General features: G+C 33.4%; 1 protein-coding gene across 3 annotated transcripts in view; it reads left to right on the top strand.

Annotated features, from left to right (window-relative positions):
- The window catches only part of KHDRBS2 (KH RNA binding domain containing, signal transduction associated 2), a 542,862-nt gene that overhangs the window by 203,182 nt on the left and 318,793 nt on the right, over positions 1–20,887 (top strand). For all 3 annotated transcript variants that reach the window (XR_011235523.1, XM_069488012.1, XM_069488013.1), the window contains exon 3: positions 10,298–10,414. Coding sequence is in view for 2 of the 3 variants with exons in the window: in XM_069488012.1 (XP_069344113.1) it covers positions 10,298–10,414 (117 nt within the window). In the remaining variant the exon portion in view is untranslated. The remainder of the gene's footprint in view (positions 1–10,297; positions 10,415–20,887) is intronic.

Here is a 20,887-nt window from a genome sequence, read left to right as displayed (position 1 = left end):
TTTATATACATATATTTATTGACTAAAATTCAGTTTATGGTAATTTATTGATATTCACTTTAGTGGTTAATTCTAAAATATTCTGCCTTTATTCCTAATTTTCTTAAATATTCATCATTGTCTAGTTTGTTACTTTTCAAATAGTTTTCTTTGGTGGAAACTTCTATAAATTCAAAATGAAATTATTTTTACAGACAGCTTGATATTTTTGTGATATAAAAAAAAATTCTACTCTATTCTAATAAAACTCTATTCCCTCACTCACCAATATTTGATGATTGCTACAAGTACCTAAATTATTGTCATTTCCTCTCTACTTACACAGAAAGAATATTTTTTTGTTCTGCAATTATTATCCCACTTTGTGCAATCTGCCCAAAATTACTTTTCTTTGTTTTAATCTCAACAAATACAGGGTAGAATACTAAAGTTTGATTTAATGGTGAGTTCCCAAAGCACAGAACATTAGCTCTGTGAATTTCATCTGATTAAAAAAGGGCTTTATCCCAAAATCAGGAATAAGATGGACATGGACATAGAGTTCAAGTATTATCAGATGTAAGGACAAAAGGCATTTGAGGATCAGGCAACAAAGAAATTCAATTCCAATTGTGTCGTATGAAAAAGGAAGAATGACATGAGGCAAACAGCAGAGACTGACAGTGTAGGGATCCTTCTCAGGTGGCACTTGTAAGCAACACTGATCTTTCACCACAATCAAATGTAGTCTCAGCACCCATGAAAAGTGAAATAAGAGTAGGTCAATCACCTACCCTATTTGAGAAGGGACAGAGTTGCTGGAATTAGCTTAAAAACATGTGACTAGAAAAATGCCACATGTAAAAACAAGATTTATTTCATATGAGTATTGATGGAATATTACTAATCATGAGGAAAGGGTAAAATGTATGGCCATAGAGAAGTCATTCCAGGGTATCTTTTGCTGAGAGGATGAGTAAATTTTGAAAAATGTATGCCAAACATATTGAAGTTAATTTTCACTTAATTTTAAACTGTTCTTGGGTTTACTATGTTAAAAATGTCCCTAAGATAATTTTTAAATGGCCCTACCTTTACGATAAGCACCTCCTTTGTCACCAATTATGTTCTTTTGCTTTTCAAATCCATTGAAAATGTTATTTTGGTTTATTTAACTTGTAACACAATTAAATATTCACTTTTAGAAAAGATAGGAAAAATATGATTAAAATTGCTGAAAAGACTTTTTTAATATAAAAGTTATTAAAAAAACAACTATTCCATGACTTAAGCATAAATTAATTTGAAATATACAAATTTAATTTTCTTAAAACATTCATGGATAAAATACTTTAAATTATTTGAAGATATTTAATATACTGAAAACACAGCAGTGTTCGCTCTGTTAAGACTTAAGAATCTTAGAGATTCCTAAGTTACTAAATTATGGCTAAATATTGAAGACACTGCCATGTAATGTTTGATTTGTTTTCTTGCTCAAAAGAGGTTTGCTTTAAATAAAATGTTAGAAACCATTTGCTGACAGTGAACTGATGATTCACCTGATTATGTCCATCACTTTTGTTCAAAGGGGGATTTGAGTATAGGGTGAAGGCAGAGGAAAAAAAAAAGTCTTGTTATTAATAGAACCATTTTTGTATTGACTAGTTTCAGAGTTTATCTTAAAATAAATTTTCATGAGCAAAGCACAACATCAAAAAATATGTAACCAGCTTCATGTTTGTTTCTAGTGTTTTAAGTCTTAAACAGAAATAGTATCCAATCTTTCATAAAAAAAAGTCCTCTGAGCCATTCCAGATTGTTGGGTCAAGAAACTCCAGATGTTGTAGAAGGGATAGAATCACATATATAAACTTAAACTATGGTAAGTAAGTACTTTTTAGCAAAAACAAATGGCAGATTGTACATTTTAAAATTTAAAAACACATTAAAAGAAGGACCGCTTGTTTAAAATAATATTATATAATTGACGATACTCATAAAAGATAAGTTTCCTTAAGTTGTGAAACTAAATCTTTGATTTTACAACAACATTTTGTTTGCTCTTTGTGTTCTGTTTCAACAGGTGGAGTTTGTGAATGAATTAAAGGGGGTGTTTCTCTTACAGCTTCAAGACAATTTGCTTTCAAATTGATTATTGTTTAAAAATAAGACTATTGTGTTGAAATAGAAGTACTGGGAAATGCATCCCAATAATAAAGGCAGAGAACAGAAAATTCTGAAAGTAGGGACCATGTTTTTATTCTGTCTGTAACCAAGATTGTGTGAAATGCTGTCTCTTCTTTTCACAGTTATAACCATTCCCCGTGGAGACATTACCTTGAGTGCTTTGGTATTTTTGAGTTTGATGCTTTACCGTCATCAACAAGGGGGAGAAAAGGTTCTGTAACAGTACTAAACAGAAGCTCTGACAAATTTAACTTTTTATATTTAATTTTTAAAGTTACATAATACTTAATACATTCAAAAAATGTGTGCAACTTTTGTATAGCATGTAAAAGCAAATAAAATGCACACTGTTGAACCCATTAATTAAACTAAAGTCTAAAATATTGCCTGTTTCTTTGACACTATGTGTGTTTCCCTTTAAAGATCACATCCCTTCCTCCCCATTCCCAGAGGTTACCAAGATCCTGGATTTTGTGTTTATTGTTATTACCCCTATTATTTAAGGAATATATTTATGGCATATACATGTATTCATAAATAGAATATTGTTTAATTTTGCTTGTTTATGAGTTTTAGAAAACAGGACATGTGTCTAGAGATTCAATTTTTCACTCAAAATTTTATTTCTAGGATTTATTAATGAAGTTTTATGTAGTTATATGTAATTCACATTTATTGCTGTGTATTTCACTATGACTATGTCACAATTTACTTATTTGTTTGTACTAGTCAGAGTGTTGCTAGGCAAACAAAAGTCATTCTATATATAATAGTTATAACCTATAAATTCAAGGGTAATATAGCTGTTGGAAGACATGGGAGAAGGGACTTCAGGAAAATTCTACACATGGGCGGTGAAAATCTGAGTCTGAAGCCTCAGAACACAGGGCAGAAACCAGAGCTCCAGGAAATTCTATGAAGCTTGTCATGACCACAAAGTGGAAGTTTAGGGAGAGATCTGCAAAGCTTGCCCAAGACTAAGAACTGAGAGCTGGTGGAGAAGTCTGTAAGGCTTCTGTATCCATGGAGTGGGAACTCATGAAGAAGTCAGCAAAATAATCATGTCTGACCTCCATGGCTTGCAAAAAATGGCGGACCCCAATATATACCCAAGTTCCAAATCTCATGCAACTCCCCAACACAGACAAAACCCACCACACACACACAAAAGCATACATGGAAAAGCATCTGTAAAATAGTTCCAAGACATAGGCAGAAATGCTGGTTATGGTGTGGAGTTGACAGCACACCACTCTTGAACTGATAGTTTTTTCCCAATTATTTTTGCTCTTACAAGCATTGAAATTTTGAATATTCTTTTACACGTGCCAAATTTTCTCTAATGATATATCTAGGAATGAGATTGTTGAGACATAGGATCAATGCATTTACAGATTTACAAGACAATACCAAATGGTTGTATCCATTTACACTCCCACAAGCAGGCTATATAAGTACCTGTGCCTCCACATTCAATGCTTGATGTCTGACCTCTTCATTTCTACCATGATAGTGTGTGTAAATTAAATCTCATTGTGGTCTTAATTTTATTTTTATTTAAATTCTAATGAGGTTGAACTTTTCATATTTTTTCTTGTTACTATTTCTTCTTCGATGACCTATTAATGATTTTATCCTTTATCTATTATTTGCCTTTTCCTTAGTTTTATCTTTGTTTTTCTAAACTAATTCTTTCTTGGTGATGTAATGCAAATAGTCTCCAAACTTCTAACTTATGTTTTGATGACCCTCATTGTGGTGTATTTTGATGAACAGATATTCTTAATTTTAATCATACTTTTATTTTATAATTATAACATTTTTGTCATTTTAAAAATATTAGACACCATTTTCCTATATTTTTCTTCTAGAAATTCTAAAGTTTTTCCTTTCACAGCTAAATCTAGAAACCATCCGTAATTCAGTCTTTTATTACGATGTAGGAAGTAATTTCATTTTTCTTAGTATGGATAGTCAATTATGCTATGCATTAAGTAGTTCATTCTTTCCTTAGTGTATTAGTTTCCTACTGCTGCTGTAACAATTGTCAGAAACTTAAACTTAGTGGCTTAAGTAAACAGTTTATTATTTTACATTTATGGAGATCAGAAGTCTGAAATGGTTTCTATGAGGCTAAAATCAAGCTATCTGCAAGGTTTCAAGGCTCTAGGAGAGAATCTGTTCCATGACTTTTCTAGCTAATAGAACCTGCCTGTATTCTTTGATTCATGGCCTTCTTCCATCTTCAGAGCCAACAAGTGCATCACTACAACCTGCGCTTCTGTTATCACATCTCCTCTGACTCTGCTGCCTCCCTCTTTCACTTATAAAGACATAGGGGCCAAGTGTGGTGGCTCATGCCTATAATCCCAGCACTTCGTGAGGCCAAGATGAAAGGATCTCTTGAGGCCAAGAGTTCAAGACCAGCCTGGACAACATAGTGAGACTCTGTCTCTACAAAATATAAATTAAAATAAAATAGTTGGGTGTGGTGGTATGTGCCTATAGTCCTGGCTACTTGGGAGGCCGAGACGAGGTAATTTCTTCAGCCCAGAGGTTCAAGGTTACAGTGAGTTGTGATCCTGCCACTGTACTCCAGCCTGGGTGACAGAGTGAGATCCTGTCTCTAAAAGAAATAAAAATAAAAAATAAAATAAAAATTAAAAGACACATTGGGCAAATCTGGAAAATCCAGGATAATCTCTCCATCTCAAAATCTCTAATTTAATCACATCTAAAAAGTTTCTTTGACAAGGTAACGTATTTACAGATTCTGGGTATTAGAACATGGACATCTTTAGGGCACCATTATTCCGCCTACTTCACTCAAAGATCTAAAATGCCACCTGCATCGTGTATCATTTTGACATACACAGGAGTCTGTTTTTGGATTCTGGATTATATTGCTCTATTTGTCTATCTGTGCTCCAAGGCTGCATGCATCACACTATCATAATTAATATAGTATCATGAAGAATCTTGGAATTCCACAGGAATAACCCTCAACTTATACTTTTGCTTCTGAATGTTTTTACTGTTCTTGGACTTTTACTTTTTCAAACAAATTTTAGAACCAGTTCATAAATTGATCAAAAGCGATTATGATTGTACTTAGAATTGCATTGAATCTATAGATGAGACTAGAAAGCTATATGGCATTGTGACTCCTAATTACCAACATAATGTGTTTCTTAATTTATTTACACCTATGTGATGGCTTTAGTAATGTATTTCATACATTTTTAACATCCATAGCTAAATTTATTCCTGAGAAATCTATTTTTACTGCTGTTATAATTGGTATTTCTTTTTTAAAAAAATAGTTTCTAATTATATGCTGCTGGTATACAAAAATACAATTGATTTTTGTATTGATTTTGTATAAAGTATGTTGATAAGCTCTCTTACTAATTCTAATACTTTTTATGAAGATACTTTAAGCTTTTTATGTATATGATTGTATAAACTGCAAATATTTTTCTCTTACATTCTCATGTTTATAACATTTATCTTTATTCAATGGTTTGAATCTGTGGCACTGAATGAAGCATCAAGAATGTGTGTTTTTACCCTGTTTCTGATATTGCTTTATCATTAAATCTATTTTTATGAGTTTTGAGTAGAAGCCTTATATTGATTAAGTATGTTTCCTTATTTCTCAGATGATGTGAATTTTTTATGATTATATTTAAATTTTTTCAAATAATTTTCCTGTTCAAATAAAAAGGTAACCATTTTTAATTAGTTTTTTTGTTAATGGCCAAATTACAATTAGAGGTTATAAATCTCTAAGTACCTTGAATAACACATCTCAGTCATGATGTATTTTTTGTATATATACGACAGGCCTTGGATATGCTACTATTTTGTTGAATTATTTTTTCATGTTTATTTTCCATGAATGGCTTATTCTGTAGATTTCCTTTTCTGATTTGGTTTTGGTATTTTATAATAGCCTGCTAAAATTAGTTGGGGGATATCACTCCATTTCTTCCTCTGGAATAGTCTGCATAGATTGAAATGATGTGTTTACTAAAAGTCTAGGGAGATTCCTTTGTGCAACTCCTGGAACTGATATTTCTTTTTAGTACATTTTATTATGATATTTTTTTCTGTTGATTTACTTTTATTTTTTAACAAATTTTATTGTGTTTATTTAAGGTATATGGCATGATGTGAGGGATACATTTAGATAGTAAAATGTTTACTATAGTGAACGTATCTATCATCTCACATATTTACCCTGTTTGAAAATTTTTGTGGAAAAGAGCATCTAAAATCTACACATTCTACATGAATCCCAAATACAATACAATTTTATTCAATATTACTTGTGGTCCTCAATTTTTACACTATATCTCTAGACTTGTTCATCCTACATGTCTGTTACTTTTTATCCTCTGACCTCCATTACCTCACCCTCCGTCCCCCCCACCCGCCCTGCCCTGTAACTATTGTTTCATTCTCTGTCTCTGTATATTTGGATTTTCCTTTTTTGTAGATTCCACATGTAATTGAGATCATGCAATAATTTTATTTCTGTGTCTGGCTTACTTCACTTAACATAATATCCCCCGGGCTCTGTCAGTGGACACTTAGGTTGTTTCTATATCTTGGGTATTATAAATAATGCTGCAATGAAAATCAATGTGCAGTATTTTTACAAGGTGATTTTATTTCCTTTGCGTGTATGCTCAGAAGAGAGATTGTGGGGTCATATGATAGTTCTATTTTTAATTTATTTATAAACCTCTATGCTGTTTTCCATAATGGCCATACCAGTTTTCATCCCCATAGATAATATGCAGAAATTCCTTTTTCTGCACACCCTTGCTAATATTTGTTATCTTTTGACTTTTTGATAATAACTATCCTAACAGGTATGAGGTGGTATCTCATAGTGGTTTTGATTTGCATTTCACTGATGATTAATGATGTTGAGTACCTTTTCACATACCTGTTGGCAATTTTTATGTCTTCTTATGAGAAATGTCTGTTCAGATCTTTTGCCCAATTTTAAATTGGGCTATTTGTTTTTCTGCTATTGAGTTGTATTGGTTCTTTATGAATTTGAATATTAACCCATTATTAGATATATACCTTGCAAATATTTTTTCCCAATCTGTAAGCTGTTGTTTCAGTTGATTGGTCCTTTGCTATGCAGAAGCTTTTTAATTTGATGTAGTCCCATTTATTTGTTTTTGCCTTTGTGGTCTGAAATTTTGGTGTGCTATCCCAAAAATTTATTACCAAGGCCAACTTACAGGGAATTTTTGCCTCTATTCTCTCAGAATTTAATCCAAACATACACAGTCAACTGATTTTTGACAAGGGTATCATTATAACACAATGTGGAAAGGATAATCTTTTCAATAAATGGTGCTGGGAAAACTGGAGTTCCAATGTAAGGGAATGAAATTGGGCTCTTATATCATACACAAAAATCAACTCAAAATGGATAAAAGACTTAAATGTAAGACCATAAACTATGTCATCTCTTTTTATATGAATTTTCAGCCTTCTAATTTGTTTTCTTCTAATTCTTAATTGAAATATTATATACATACAAGGAAATGCACAGTTTTTAAAAGGGTGGTTTGATGAGTTTTGATAGAAGTATGCCTATACTTCCAACAAAATATAGAACAATTTTGTCACCCCAGATGTTTCCTTCATTATGCTTCCCAGCTAGTCCAACTCCAGGCTTCTGTTCTCAACAGGCAACCAATCTTAAGAATTATAACACCATATATTATTTTTGCCACTAGAATTTTGTGATAATGGAATCTAACGATGTCCTTTTTTATCTGGCTACTTTCACTCAAATGTTTGTGAGATGCATTCATATTGTTGTGTCAATCAGTGACTAATTCTTTTCTATTTATGTATAAACTTATTTATCCATTCTCCTAGGATGGGCACTGATTTATTTCTAGTTTAACGGTGATTGTGAATAAAATGTCATGAGCATTCTTGTGCAAGTTGTTTTGTAGAACATATGTTTTGTTTTGTTTTTTTTTTTTTTTTTGAGACAGAGTCTTACTCTGTTGCCCAGGCTAGAGTGAGTGCCGTGGCGTCAGCCTAACTCATAGCAACCTCAAACTCCTGAGCTCAAGCGATCCTCCTGTCTCAGCCTCCCGAGTAGCTGGGACTACAGGCATGCGCCACCATGCCCGGCTAATTTTTTCTATATATATTTTTAGCTGTCCATATAATTTCTTTCTATTTTTAGTAGAGGTGGGGTCTCGCTCTTGCTCAGGCTGGTCTCGAACTCTTGAGCTCAAACGATCCGCCCACCTCGGCCTCCCAGAGTGCTAGGATTACAGGCGTGAGCCACTGCGCCCGGCCAGAACATATGTTTTTGTTTCTCTTGGATAAATATTTAGCAGTAATATTGCTAAGTCATAATGGAGCTCTATGTTTAACTTTATAAATAACTGTCCATCTTCTTTCCAAAATAGCTGTCAACAGTAATTGCTCCAATAATTTCACACCTTCATCAACATTTGGCATTAGTCTTCTTTTAGTTTTAGCCATTCTGGGGCGTGTGCATGTGTGTGGGTGTGTATGTTATTGATGTGAAGGAGTTCTTTATAGATTCCAGATTCTAGTTATTTTTTCAGATATATAATATATATTATATATATAATATATAATATATATAAAAAGAGCATTTTCTCTCAGTCTATAGCTTAGCTATTCAATTTTTTGATGGCTTTGGGGATAAGCAGGGTGTTTTTGTGAGTGCTCTTTGCTTCCTAATTACGTAATCTTTTCTTAGCCTAAGTTTGCAAAGGTATTTTTTTTTATTTTTTTCCTAGAATCTTTATAATTTTAGCCTTTAAATTTAGATCTATGATTGATCTCAATGTAAGGTTTGCCTAACTGTGAGGTAGGGCATAAAAGGTTTTATTGTGTTTACTTTTTTTGTTTTTTTTGGTAATACATATCCAGTTGTTTCAGCACCATTTGTTGAAAAGACTTTACTTTTCAAATTTTTTTGCTTTGGCACTTTTGTCAAAAATAAATTGACCATAGATGTGTAGTTTCTTTGGACACTATACTGTTCCATTTATCTATGTACCTATATGTGCAATAATCCATACTGCAGTACAATTTTGAATAAATGTGGTGAGATCAAACATCTTTGTTTTTATCTTGGACTTAGGGGAGAAACATTTTGTTTTTTACTATTACCTATGGTGCATATTTTTTAAGAAAAACAGGGAAACTGATTTAGAAAGCCATTACTTAAGCTTATTTATCTCTGTCTTTCATGCTCCCAGTATAGTTTTAGGGGACTTGTAAGCTCTTTGTACTTTTAAAATTATAATAATCGATGAATTATGGCACAAATGATTATCTTGGTCATTTGGTTTGGTAATATTCCTTTTAGTAGTTGACATATATACTCTGATAACTATTTCTCTTATTTCACCAGTTTTTATTGATGTTTCAGGGTGAGTAAACAAATGTATGGACCCTCAGAATTTTCCATTTAGACATACTGTTTGTATAAATGTTCTATCTGTACTGTTTTTTAACTTTACTTGCTATGTTCACATCTTTTATTTCCTAATCCTAACAAAACTCTTTAATACATAGAGATTTAAGAATAATTGAGTTCCTTAATTCCTAATCATGAAATTTGTAATAGAATGTTATGGGCACAGGAACTTTTTAATAAACATGAATATTAAATTTTCTTTTAGAAATCAATTTAAAATAATTTTTGCAATTTTGAAGGTCTATAGACGTATGTTAAAATTGTTTCTTATTCCACTAATTTAGTTGGAGGGATAAAGCATTTAGAAATTGTGTAAACCAGTGTGATTCTCTCTAATTTCTTTCCTTAGTAAGTGATTCATTTAATTATATAAGTAAATGATAAATTCAACATAGTATTGACTTTGGCATTCTTTCAGAAAGAAATACCTGTTTTAAAAATGGGTCATAGATTGGAGATCTGAAATAGTTTTGTGGGTGGGGGTGTGTATGTGTGAATGTATGATATAACTCTCTTCTCAATGGTAAAGTTTGAAAAACCCATAACTCCTCAATTATTCTTGGTGCAAATCATCCCTTTACTTGACCTTAAAACAGACATTCTATTGATTTTGTTTCCTAGTTCAATTTTGTGGGGAAATTGCTTGGACCAAGAGGAAACTCCTTGAAGAGGCTACAGGAAGAAACAGGTGCTAAAATGTCTATCCTGGGAAAAGGATCAATGAGAGATAAAGCAAAGGTACTGAACTTTGAATTTGATATTTAACACATACAGGAGGTTACCTGTAACACTGATGGTCAAATTTACAAGCACACATGACCTGCTGTTTCATCATTTCGTATGATTTTCACCTGCTGGGACTATCCTGTGGCACTTTCTGATGTCTGCTTTGTCTACCTAAAAATCAATTATTGGCCCCCTTCCTTTTTGTCAGAACATATATTCTGTATTTTCATTCGCTATAGTACTTTGTGTAGCTTGCTATCAAATCTTCTCACTTTTTCTGCATCCTCTGTAGGATGTTTCTATATGTCTGTGTTCATTTTCTTTAATTCCCTGGCTGGTTCCTTTTTCTTTCTTCAATCATATCACCTAATCACATCTATTGTATCATTATCTCTCTGCTCTATTTCACTTTGATCCTCTTACCTGAAGCAATTTCAAATGCTTATCTGCAAATCTAAAAGAATACTGCCTATTCCCTGAATGTTTCAATGATATTAAACAACTCACCTGACCCTCAAAAGAACAATAAGATAAGAAATATATCAAGTTTGATGTTGAAAATGATTTATTTCACATCTGAACTGAATCATTTTCCATTTTATAAAATGATAGCAATTTTCTATGTGTTAGAATTCAATGTTTAGGAGAAATAACTATTTGTAGAGATTTACTCATAAAGAATCTTTGAAAATGCATGGCGAAAGGGTGGATGTGTGTGGTAGTATCATTTAACCAGCCCATACCTTTATGATTTGATAATGTTGTTATGGAAAATGAAATGTTCAAACATTTATTTCTGACTATGGGAATACTTAAAAAATTGCTCAGAAGTTCTGTGTTCATACTATTAATAAAACGTCTTAAATGAAGATATTTATAGTGAGAAATGTCACTGAACTGGTGAAAATATTTTTCAGGAAATATTTTATCTTTATTGTAGTAAGTCTATATTTGAAGTTTAAGCAAGACATGCTATTTGGGTGCTTTTTTAGAATGTCTCAATAGTCAACTCTAAAAAATTGCAAAAGGTGTAGTTTTTGCTAGCCTTTTCTTCAGGGTAAGTACTGTATATAATTTCAGAAATGACTATATTCTTGTGAATCCTCCTGCCCCTAGTTTCTCTGACTACATTAGAATAAATATTACAAGTATTTAAGAGATGACAGCACCTGCATCTAGTTGTGAGAAAAACTTTTACTTCCTGCTACAAACTTCTTTTATATAAGAGGAGAAATTGACACATAATGATTTAAGTCTGTACTTTCATATATACTTTAATATTGTTTTTGTTATATATTCCACAAATACCTCATACTCTTACACTGTGAACTTTAGACCGTGTGCTTTTCTACTCTTACATGTTCTTTAAGATTTAGATTAGGCATTGTCTCCCTTACAGGGCTTCCCTGAACTTCTGTCATAGGCTAAACCCTCTTTATCACATATATTTTACTGAATTATCTATTTATCTCCAGGGTGGAGAATTGTCCTAGTTAGCTGTGCACATGTGGAGCCTCCATATAGTCTCTCCACATCTTTTAAAACATATGGGTGTATATTTTTCATTCCCATACATTTGGACATATTTTCCTGTTCATAAAGTTTTAAATTAGATTCCTTGTTCCCTGTGAGCACGTTAGGTACCAGCAAAAGTATTTGAAAATCCAATAGGAAACAAATTTGCTTCTATTATGTTTCCATTAGGTTTAATTTACTGATATTACCTGTTACTTAAAATCCAGTTTCTTATTACTTTTTGGGTGATCCATCATGTTTATCTATGCTTTGAGTGTTTTCATTGTTCTTTATAAAATAAAATAAAATATGTAATAATGATAATAATAATTTATTGTAGTGTAAAATATATTTTCATAGAATCCATATAAGCCCTTAACTCTCAAGATGGTTGGACACACACAGCTGAAAGAAAACCACTGGCAGAGATATAAAAAATATACTTCAGTAAATACTTGATTAAAATAAAAATAAATCCTTGGTAAATTATTGATTACTGTGCTGCTATTTTGCCTCTCTGCAACATGACCTGAAGAGGAAGGAAGATTTTACATTATTTTATTTTTTTAACCATTAAATGAAACTCATCTGATTCTGCATTGAAAGTATATATGTGTTTGTGTGTGTGTGTGTGTATAGTTACACAAACAGGCGTATATTCATGTGTTAATTAAAGAAGTATTTCTTGATCACACTGTGTGTCATTCACACTTCTAGTTTACACTAATGAATATAACAAGGTTGTTCCTCTCTTGGAGTTTACATTCCAATGGGAGAAGCAGACAATAAAAGTGAATAAATTTTATACTTTCAAGCATTGATAACTGTCATAGATTAAAATAAAACAGGAGAAGGGAAAAGAGATTAACGGTGGTGGGAGCAAATTTTGATACAGTGATCAGAAAGGAACCAGTGGAGACGGATCAGAAATAAGAGAGAGAGAAGGCCAAATGTGAGGGCTCTGAGGGAGAATCTTTACCTTTAACTATAACCATGTCTATATCTGTATCTATAACTATTACATATTATGACAGCTATAGCCATATCTTTGTTTAATAACCGTATTTATTCCCCTTTGTCTACTATCTGATTTCTTAGCTCCTCTTTGTAGTAAAATTCACTGAAATGTCTCTTGCAATTACCAGCTCTCCTCCATTCTTTATTGTTTTCCTCCTTAGTCTTCATAACTGGGTCTTCTTTCTCTTCCAGACCTCCAAGCCCAGGCTTAGTCTTTAGATTTCTTTTTTCCCTTCATGATCTCCTACCACCCATGTGCTCTAAACCTAAAATTTATGTCCAGGCCCAAATCTCTCCCTTAAGTTCTAGATTCTAAACTTATATATTTACCTACTCAACATGTCAATGTGGATGTCTAGTAGGCACTGAAACATAATGTCCAAACATACATGCACACATAACTACACATACACAAATACATGTATGTATGTATGTATGTATATACATAGACAAAGATTCTCTCTTCTTGACCAAACTTTAGTCAGGCTCTTCTGAGCACTCTTCTAAACTAGACCCAACTGTGCAAAGATTGGATGTGTTTATTTAAAGTTTGTATCAGCAAGCATTAAGGAGTTCAATGTTTTTCACATTTTGTTCAACAGAAAAAAAATAAATGACTGAAGCATTATGAAGCACTCCTTGTGGATTAATGAAGCCTGGGTCAGTGGCCTCTTCTGTGGTCCCTTAGTCAGACAACTTTGCAGAAAATATTGTTCAATAAATTTGTTTGCTTCACCTTTTAGGGCATGATAATACAGATTGCTTTACCATATTAGGCATGCTGTTCAGATGCTGCACAATGTATGCCTTAAATTTGATCTTTATCTCATGATAAAAGGAGATTTTTTTTTTTTTTTTTTTTGAGACGGAATCTCACTCTGTCACCCTGGCTAGAGTGTAGTGGTGACATCATAGCTCACTGCCACCTCCAACGCCTGGGGTCAAGTGATCCTCCTACCTCAGCCTCCCCAGGAGCTGAGACTACCAGCATGTGCCACCACGCCCAGCTGATTTTTTCTATTTTTAGTAGAGATGAGGTCTCACTTTTACTCAGGCTGGTCTCGAACTCCTGAGCCCAAGCGATCCTCCCACTTTGGCCTCCCAGAATGCTAGGATTATAGGCATGAGCCACTGCACCCAGCCTAAAAGGAGATAGTTGTCTAAGTCTGGAAAAAATAACTAATCAAAAATATTTATTTCACATCTGCTATGTACTCAAGAGTAGTTTCTATATTATGCTCTATGGGAAGTGTTAAACATGACTCCAATCCTTACAAAGCTTGTAATTGAATTAAACATCCCAACCTGTGTAACATTTTTTTTTAAAATGACAAGCTCATTTAGTTTCGTTTTTGTAGACCTATTAAGACTTCTTAATCCTTAAAGCGGAAAATATGAAGTTTTAAGATTTGTTCCCAGATTATTATAAAATTAACTACATAATAGTTCTAATAGTGTCTGAGATGTACTATGGTATCTAGTGGTGTAAGAAGATTCAATAAGTTTAAAGTTTTCATTTTGTTTTTGGTTTGGGGGGAAACATTCCTCTTTGTTTTTTTACAGCTAGCCAACAACTCTGTAAGCAAAAAAGAAAACAAAAGTAAAACCAAAATAAAATGTAGTAACATCCAAGCTAACACTAGCAGCAAAATCCTACTGTACAGTCATGATTTCTTTCCCATATTGATCAGATCCCAGAAAATAGGAACTCACACTCTACCTTAGGCCACCTAGGAATGCTTGAACAGAAGCTGAATTTTAAATTGTGAGGGTAAAAGGTAGTCTTAAATAAATCTAGAAAATAAAATATACAGTATCTATATATTATTTCAAAATACCTCAAGAAATTAACTGACAGTTCAGAAATTTCTTAAAAATCTAAGTCCTTCATGTACCATGTGGCCAGCTGGTCCTAAATAACCACCAGCTGCTGGCTTCACTGGCAGTGGCTTCTGAGCAACCTTCAGGGTAACTTAGTGTAGCTTCAGAGAGTGTTGCTATTTTTAGAGGTGCTGATGGCAAAGATTGGTGAGGGAAAACGGAGGAAGGGATGGCTCTACAGGCTTATCTTTGAAATAGGTGAGAAACAAACATATTATCATCAAGAAAAAAAGTTAGAGAGGTTAGAGAAAATCAGACAATGGCTGAGCATACCTAGACAAGAGTGAGGGAGTAGGAAAGCATAAAAGCAAAATTTCTTTCAGACTCACCCATCATCCTTAAACAGAAATCACACATGGCCATGTTGCAAATAAATTAAGTTGTAATGCAAGGTATTTTGGCATTTCTGTTAATAAGCTTGGTTGAAATTATGGAATGTGGTCTTAAGACATGCTAATGATTATATGTTAAAAGTAAAGTGCTGTTTGGTGGAGTTTTATTTGAAAATGTGTGATAATTTCCAAGGCAAGTTTTTCTGTCTTTGATGTGCTGGTAACATGTGCAGTTCCTGTTTCATAATGTATCTTCTGTATGTGGTGATGGCTACTTTTGTAAATCCTTTCTGATTTCATGGCAAATTGATTTGCATCACTAATAAAGTCAATGAAAACCTTCAAAGAGTTGTGGTCGCCTAGTGGGCAATGGGAGTGTGAATGAACCCAGCACCAGCCATCCTCTCATTTGGCTTCTGGGCTCTGCCTAGCATCAAACAGCATGATGATGGTCTCTCAGATCCTGAAGGGGCAAAGCCATGCTCTTTGCTTGTCAGGCAGGCTACGTTTGATTACATAGATTTCCTGCTTCAACTCTTTAATATCTCGAACACCAAAAGCAATCTGTAATCCTACAAAATCAAGTCATTTCGACTTTAATTATAGCTGTACCCCTAATAAACTACACAGTAGACCAACAATATTTCTTTTTCAACTTTCCTTCTCCAAAAAAGAATGCCTAGTTCATCTTGACTTCCAGCAGAGTTGGAGGAATAAGCATAATAATTTGCTTAAGTATCATTTGGATTTGTGAAGCACAGGAGAGTATTATAAAATACAAATAGATGGAATTTTATTTTTCTTTGATTCACTGCATTCTTCTGCTTCTCTAATCTGAGTTCTAAAGAGTTAGAGTAACAGAAGGAAAGGTCCCATGTGAACAACGGTAGCACATGTGATAAGGAACATTGTATTACAAATACGTATGTGGGAGTACAATGAAACCTATGTTGTAATGTTGAACCAATAGAGTGGGCTCTAGTTCTCTTCCACTTGAATCTGTATAGTTTCAGTGACTTGCTTGTAACCAATAGAATGCAGAGGAAATGTTAATTTATGATTCCTGAGGCTACTGTGGAAGAAGGTGTGTACCTTCTTGCTCATTTGCAGGAACACTATCTCTTGGAGCTCAAAGCTGCCTTGCAAGGATTCTGACGATCCTGAGGCTGTCTCCCATGAAGAAAGCCAAGATTACATGGAGAGCCTATGTAGAGGACTCCCAGTCCTTTGAGTCATCTCAGAGCAGGCTTTTCACATGCAAGTAAAGAACTCTCCAGATGATTCCAGCCCTTTTGAGTGATCACCAGCTGCTCAAGCCCTCCTCTCTATGGTACTCGATCTATAATCTCTGACCCACAGACTCCTTGTGCATTATAATACTATTAAATGGCTATTTTAGGCCTCTAAGTTTGGCATGGTTAGTTATGCAATGACAGATAACTGGAGCACATCACCACTACTTTATATGTAATATTAAAAGATTTGTAACATTGTTAGCAATTTTCTAAATTTTAGATTTGTTCTCTTTTTGCATTTATGCTGACCTCTAATGGCAATCACTATAGACTGGTAATTTCTGGAGGGGTGTGTGTGCATGTCTGTGTGTGTGTGTGTGTGTGTGTGTGTGTGTGTTGGGTGTTTTGGGGGGGGGGAAGGGGTTGTTTTTTGTTTTGTTTTGTTCTGTTTTCATTGTCTTTACTTGAAAATTTTTTTGAATTTTTCTCTCTCACTATCAAATAATTGAAGCACATGTCAAACTTTTATTCCAAACTTGTCAGTAGGTGAAAAGGGTTCCAAGATAGGCAATTTGAAAATTTCTTCTTGGTAGAGACATTTTATGGGATACCAGACACCAGAAATAGAAACTTGTATTTTAAAAGTATTAGGCTATTTATAAAGCTGGTATAAGGTTTTTTTTCCATTTTTGGATGCCTGGCTTAATATCACTAGACTGAAGGTTAAATGGGCAAGTAGTTCCGATTTTTCAGAAAGGCTTCTTATTTTACTACAACTTGACAAAGCAAGGGCTTCCGCATTTTTTCAGGGATGCTAGATGGATCCCAGAAGGGGAAGTAAATGGCACCACACAGAAAGTACTGCCATAGACCAAGATTTGGACAGTTCTCTTTCTTAGTCCCTCCTTTTGACCAAGATAGATTGTGAAAGGTTTGTTTTGGTCATGAAAATGTCCATAAGGCATTTTTGTCCAGAGGCCATTAACTGAGCTTGTTGCTTCATTAGTCATTTCTTATGTTTCTTGTAGAGGTAAAATTTAGATATGAGAGCTATTTATACAATAAATGGGCCATCAAGATTATTTGCAATATATGTACACGTTGATATTATTTCCTTTTACCAGTTTCTTATATTAGAGAAGAATGTCCAAGCAGAATCCTAAGGCAATTAAGTTAGTAATTTATATTTATATATAATTTATTTACTATTGGTATACTTTATATTTTAGTACTATATACATATATTTTCAGTGGATAATCTCTCTGCTTCTCTCTCTATATGTACGTGTGTGTGCATACACACATGTTTGTGTCTTTTCTTTAATAGCAAGCACTAATTAACACATAAAATACCCCTAGTTGTATAGTAAATAAATCTAGAGCATATGTAATTGCTTAAGTTCTATATTGCATATTATATTTGTAAAATATAAGATATACTTCATTTTTCATATTAGATCCTATTTTTGCTTTGCCCACAAATCCAGTAATCAACCAATAGACCCATATGAACTTCTCATTGTTCTAATAGGAGAATTGAATATTAGACAGAAATATTTAAGTTACTTATTTTGCTCATTGTAAGATATAATGCACTTTTAATTAATGGGTAATTTTAATGTTGAACTATTAAATGGTTATCAAGAAAGCTAAATAATAATATTGAAACTCCTAGAAAAGCCTTTGATGAAAAGATTGTTGTTATTATTTGTATTTTTTTTAGAAAGATGCTGTTAAGTGTTTGTTTTAAAGAGTTGAAACTTGACCCCAATATAAGCCATGTTCTTTGAAGAGAAACTTGGACAATTTGGTCTAGCACAGCTTGGGGAATTTGGGGCCACCGTAAAGAGGATAATGGGCGCAGAGTGGAAATGCTGAAGAGAAAAATCCTGTATTTAGCTCAAGTGCATCATCAGCACTAATTTGGATTCTGAATTTCATTAGTTGCAGTGATTTTTATTTGACTTCGTATTCTGTTTTCTTATTAGTTTTTTTTAACTTCACAGGCCATTAAAAATTTGAATAGTAGTCTAGCTTTACCAGACATCAACATCTGAATCATTCCTTACTTGAATAGAGTTGTCATGAATACATGAAAATTTGTTTGGGCTCTTGACAACTGTTGTTAAACAGCAGAGAACTCTGATTTCTGGCTACAGTTAATGATGCTAAACAGAGCCCAAAGAAAGACAAAATGAAATGAACAAACAAATGAACAACAACAACAAAAAAAAAAACACAAGCTTCCCAATGTAATGAATAACAGTATTTGGAGTTCACTTTTAATTGTTTTCTGAGTGTAGGGGTTCACCAAGAGTGAAGTCAATTAGACTGTGGAAAATGAAATGCCCAGGTACAAATGAAAATTTATATGTTTTGCTATAAACACAATTGATTGTACCATTTGATTTTTTGCAGTAGGACAGTGTCTTGTGCGCTTCTAGGGATGCTATTTACAAGGCATCCTATGTGCATGGTGCCCCCAAGCTGCTCCACTGTGGCAGTTAAGCTAGTTGCAGGAGAAAGCAAACCAAATGTCCACAGAGGAAACACATTTATGTATTTTTTTCTTAATATCTAAATATTAGAAATCACTGAGAATCTTTATCAATATAAAAATAAGTAGTCCTTACTTTTAAAATGTTATCTGCAAAGAAGTTTACTCTACATATATTTTGTGCAAACTTAGCATTTTGTTTTAATTTTGAAAATACTAACATTAAATTTCTTTGCTTTTTTGGTCAGAGTTTTGAGATGGACAGTAAACGGCTATGCCAGTATTCTTGCTTGTGGTTTATCCCAGATAAGGAATCCTCAGCTATAGGTATATAATTGCTAGCATCTACAATTCTAGAATCACTATGGGGTTAAAAAATGTAAGCAAATAAAATGTGGGCCTTGATGTAAAGAATTTGGAATATCTCCAGAAGCTTTAATGTTCACATTTCTAAGCTTAGCACACCCTCTATTTCCTACTTCCTCTTCCTCAATAGTGGGCTTTCTGTTTGTTCTTTCTTTTGTATGTGTTGCGTGTTTTGCAGTATTTTATTTTTGCCATTAAGCACTTTTATGTAATGTTTTCCTCAATCTTAATTTTCTTCCTTTCATCTTAAAAACATTTTAAGTTAATTAAAAATCAGAATTTTTCTCAGAGTTTGAAACACCAAATGACTCTTATTTTTATTTTCTTGAATGTGCGAGGGATGCTTACTTTCTCAGTGGCACTACCAATATCAGATTTACCTAAATCAAGTCAGCAGTCACCCCTACCAATCCAGGAGCATAAGTGATGCAGAATAAAATGGTAAGCTGTAAATTGAACAGACATATCCTACCTCTGCTGACTTAATCTTTTCAGGATTCCAATTCTATAAATTTTTAGGTTCAAAGTTTCATTCACATTTTATTTAATAGCAATAATAATCCAAAGGAAGCATGTAAAAATCTTTATTATGATTGCTATCATTTGTTTAAAGGAAGATGTCATAATGTAGGTAAGATAAAACTATATTTTGTTGGTAACTTATAGCTTTAACATAATAATCTGGGTGGGACATAAGAATTTAACTTGAGCAACCCTTATTTGTTTCACAATGTTATGAGGGTGATTGTAAGATTGTGTTAATTTCATACATCCGATCTGAGGTGTAACATATATTCTTTATGTATATCATAATACACATAGTACATTGGCTTATGCAATCTTAAAGTTGGCAGATGATGTAAAGAGATTAGTTTAATTCATTTATTTATATAGTCATACTATATTGTTGCCCAAGAAACAGTAATTTTTCTCAGATTCCTGGGTAATTACTAGGAAATATTAAATTATCGAGTGTACAAAACAACCAAAACATAAACATGAAGGCCATTTCAAGACATCAGTTTTCTTTAACTAGCAGATTAACATCAAGTAGCCATAACACTGGAAGAAATAGACTTTCCTAAGTTTTCTCTTGACATTTCTTAAACTACTGCCATCCAAGTTAAGTAAGTGGAAAATGGATCCAAGTTACTGTAAATATCATAAAATTACTTATTGGTTATGGAAGATTGAGTTGAACGTGGTTCTTCATCATGATATGGCCTCTATAAAATTGAGTGGTTTAGATATGACATTTTTGAAAATGTTGCTGTCCACCCTCTCTCCTGTTTGTCAAAGATAATATGCACTTTGGATGGAAAAGGGGAGCGGAGCTCCCTGTCCTTGAGGTGCCTGAGTCAATAGCCTATACACTGGCATGTGACAGCGCTCTGCATGTAGGGGGACACAGGCAGAGAAGCTAGCTCACTGCTTCTCTGCAACGTAGCCCATCCTCAGTAAAAGACTAGGAGCACCATGGGCTCTTCTGGAAGATCTTTGATTCTGTGAAGCCTAGAGTTTCCTTTTTAGGTGAGAGTTTCTTCATCCCTATGTAGTTTTATAGATTAGGAAATTGATCAAAGTATATTTAACTGTGCATCTAAAAAAGAATTTCTTTTCACATCGCTATAAATTACTGGTT

This window comes from Eulemur rufifrons, chromosome 15 (genome assembly GCF_041146395.1).
Source record: "Eulemur rufifrons isolate Redbay chromosome 15, OSU_ERuf_1, whole genome shotgun sequence".
In the NCBI taxonomy this organism is placed as follows: Eukaryota; Metazoa; Chordata; class Mammalia; order Primates; family Lemuridae; genus Eulemur; species Eulemur rufifrons.
Note: the sequence above shows the minus strand (reverse complement) of the source record. Positions and strands in the feature narration are given on the sequence as shown.